The sequence below is a fragment of the Otolemur garnettii genome, unplaced genomic scaffold, assembly GCF_000181295.1.
Source record: "Otolemur garnettii isolate 467f Iridium unplaced genomic scaffold, OtoGar3 scaffold00022, whole genome shotgun sequence".
Classification (NCBI taxonomy): Eukaryota; Metazoa; Chordata; class Mammalia; order Primates; family Galagidae; genus Otolemur; species Otolemur garnettii.
In genome coordinates this window covers 17,164,178-17,167,179 of record NW_003852417.1, presented here as the reverse complement: position 1 = coordinate 17,167,179, position 3,002 = coordinate 17,164,178, and the positions used below count along the sequence as shown (strand labels likewise).

The 3,002-nt window shown below is 39.5% G+C and overlaps 1 protein-coding gene across 1 annotated transcript in view; it reads left to right on the top strand.

The window, feature by feature from the left end:
• The window catches only part of HADHA (hydroxyacyl-CoA dehydrogenase trifunctional multienzyme complex subunit alpha), a gene marked incomplete at its 3' end in the record, with an annotated part of 40,840 nt that extends 37,839 nt beyond the window's left edge, over nt 1–3,001 (top strand). Inside the window, exon 13 of the mRNA XM_023511818.1 lies at nt 2,866–3,001. Within this exon, the coding sequence (XP_023367586.1) occupies nt 2,866–3,001 (136 nt within the window). The remainder of the gene's footprint in view (nt 1–2,865) is intronic.
• Between the last annotated feature and the right edge of the window lies 1 nt (nt 3,002).

Below are 3,002 nucleotides of genomic sequence, written 5' to 3'. Positions count from 1 at the left end.
GATTCTCCTGCCTCTGCCTCCCAAGTAGCTGGGACCACAGGTGTCTGCCACAACACCCGGCTATTTTTTGGTTGCAGCCGTCATTGTTGTTTTGGCGGGCCCGGGCTGGATTTGAACCCGCCACCTTAGGTGTATGTGGCTGGCGCCTTAGCCACTTGAGCCACAGGCGCTGAGCCGGGAAAGGATACTCTTACATTAAGAGACCTAGTTAGCCACTCCAGACTAATCCTCCTGCCTGCATGTAGCTTTTATTTTCACCTGCAGATACTATACAATACCCCCCTGCAGAAGGCGACATTGTATACTAAATACACAAAACAGAGAGACAACACGCGCATAAAGCCAATATGAGAAAAAAGAAAATGAGAATCAAAATACTTAAGGTTATGAAAATTCTCCATCCCCAAAACCACCACAAAGTAGGAAAAAACTATTAACAGAACACTCTCAAGCTTGAAATTAGCAGGGTGTGGTGGCTCATGCCTGTAATCCTAACACTCTGGGAGGCCAAGGCTGGTGGAGTGCCTGAGCTCAGGAGTTCAAGACCCCGTCTCTAAAAAAATAGCCAGGCATTATGGTAGGTGCCTGTAGTCCCAGCTACTCAGGAGGCCAAAGCAAGAGAATCACTTGAACCCAAGAGTTTGAGGTTGCTGTGAGCTGTGATGTCATGGCACTCAAACCCAGGGCAACTGAGTGAGACTCTGTCTCAAAAAATAATAATAATAAATAAAGCTGGAAATTAAATATCCTTAAATAAGCATTTGCAGGTAAGAAAAAAATCATCTTTAAGGACCTCCAGTGGTGCAATCAATTATTACACAGTACTTATACAGAAAAAAATCACCTTAAATATTCAAATACAGTAGAACCTCTCTAGCTGATCACCTTGCTACATCAACCACCTCCTTAAGTTGACCTAATTTTCATAGACTGGACATGTACTACATGTACTCAGTGGACGTTTCTTATGTTGACCACCTCCATATATTGACCAGTTTGTTACAGTCCCTTGAGTAGTCAACTTACAGGAGTTCTACTGTACTCAGATTTAAATGGTCAGAAAAAAGGAAGAGATAAGAGTTGCCCTACCTAGGGAACGAAATTGAAGAGAAAGGTAGCAATATCTTGAAATGAAGAATAAATTATTACTTAATATATCCAAGGCACAATAGATTTAACTGAAAATTTAATAAAAAACATTGAAACAAGAGTGCCCCCTTTCCTGCTTCCTTGGTCAACACTTCTATCTATCTAGGCCAGTGTTTTTCAACCTTTTTTATCTCATGGCACACTTGAAGCTATGGTTAAACTTCTATGGCACACTTAATTATGTGTATTAAAAAAAATTTTTAAAAAGAATATACTTACTGTGCTTTGAATTTCTTTCAAAAATAAATATTTATCTTTAAAAATGTTTGTGGCACACCGGTTGAAAATCATTGCTCTGGGCCTTTTCCCCCTTGCCTTGGATGATGATTGGTATTTCTTCTTTGATTTCTGTTTTTATAAATTTTTCATACAAACTATGCATTCCATAAGTCCTAATAAATGAAGGGCAGTACTTATAGAAAAAAATTAATGAAATATAAATTAGTGTACAGATAAAATTCCGTGCTAAGCATTCTTCAAACCACATTTCAGTGCTTTTATCACTCAATAGTTGACTTACAAGGCTGGACACAATGGCTCACGCCTATAATACTAGCACTTTGGGAGGCCAAGGCAGGATTGCTTGAGGCCAGGAGTTTAAGTCCACCTAGAGCAAGAGCAAGACCCTGTCTCCTCCTCAAAAAATAGAAAAATTAGTCAGGCATAGTGGTACATGCCTATAGTCCCAGCTATTTGGGAGGCTGAAGTAGGAGTATCGCTTAAGCCCAGGAGTTTGGGGTTACAGTGAGCTATAATGACACCACTGTACTCTAGCCCAGGCAACAAAGCAAGACCCTATATCACAGGGGAAAACAGACCCACACACAAAAAACAGTTGACTAGTAAAGGATGAGACACCGTAGATGTTAACCTGCTAGGTAATTACACTAGCAGGGCATTTCAGGGATGCTGAAGATGTTAGTCACAGAGATGCAGTGGATTGTGAAATGTGTTCACTTTAACTCTGTGCTATTGTAGACAAACATTAAACCAACTATCAAGCCCTCATCTAAGTTCTGATGAAGCCGAGTATAACAGTTAAAATATGAATGATGTTTTAGCTTGAGTTCTGTTTTAGTTTTAGATGTTACAGTTGTTGTTAAGCTAAAGCTAACTTGCCAGCAAACCCCTCTCACACCAGAAAACAAACAAACAAATAATGCATTCTCATTCTCCTTTTTAAAAAATATTATAAATAAGGTTAAATACTGTTCCGTGTTTATGGTTTGAGTGTTTTAACATAAAAGGAATCCTTCTGACCATGGAGACTTTTGAACTAATCCAGGTGAGAGGCAATAAAGGTACAGATATCAGGAGAAATGAAAGAGAATGGGGAAATGGTAAAATCACTAACCAGCAATTAACAAAGAAGAGCGGTTAAGTCTTTGGGCATGCATTACAAGTTGGCTTTTGTTCAGAAAACAAAAATACTCAGTGTTGACTTTAAGCAGCTGGTTTGTTTTGTTTTCAGGAATCTCCAGGCATGATTGAAGATGAATATAATTCTGTCTTCTTGGTTAGACCAATTCTTTTAGACCTAATGGATTTTTGCTTTTAACTTTAAAAATCAATCACTTATTAAAGCTATATTTTAAATTATTTAAAACATAGCTGCGCCTGCTTTAGCTGGTTTATTGAATGGTAAGCGGGGCGAACTTCCACTTGTACTGAAATGAGTAAGAGTTTACCAAACATCATTTTGTCCTTCCCTTGCAGGCATCTGGCTATTCTTGGTGCAGGGCTCATGGGAGCTGGCATTGCCCAGGTCTCTGTGGATAAGGGGCTAAAGACTATACTTAAAGATGCTACGCTCACTGGGCTGGGCCGGGGACAGCAGCAAGTGTTCAAAGGGT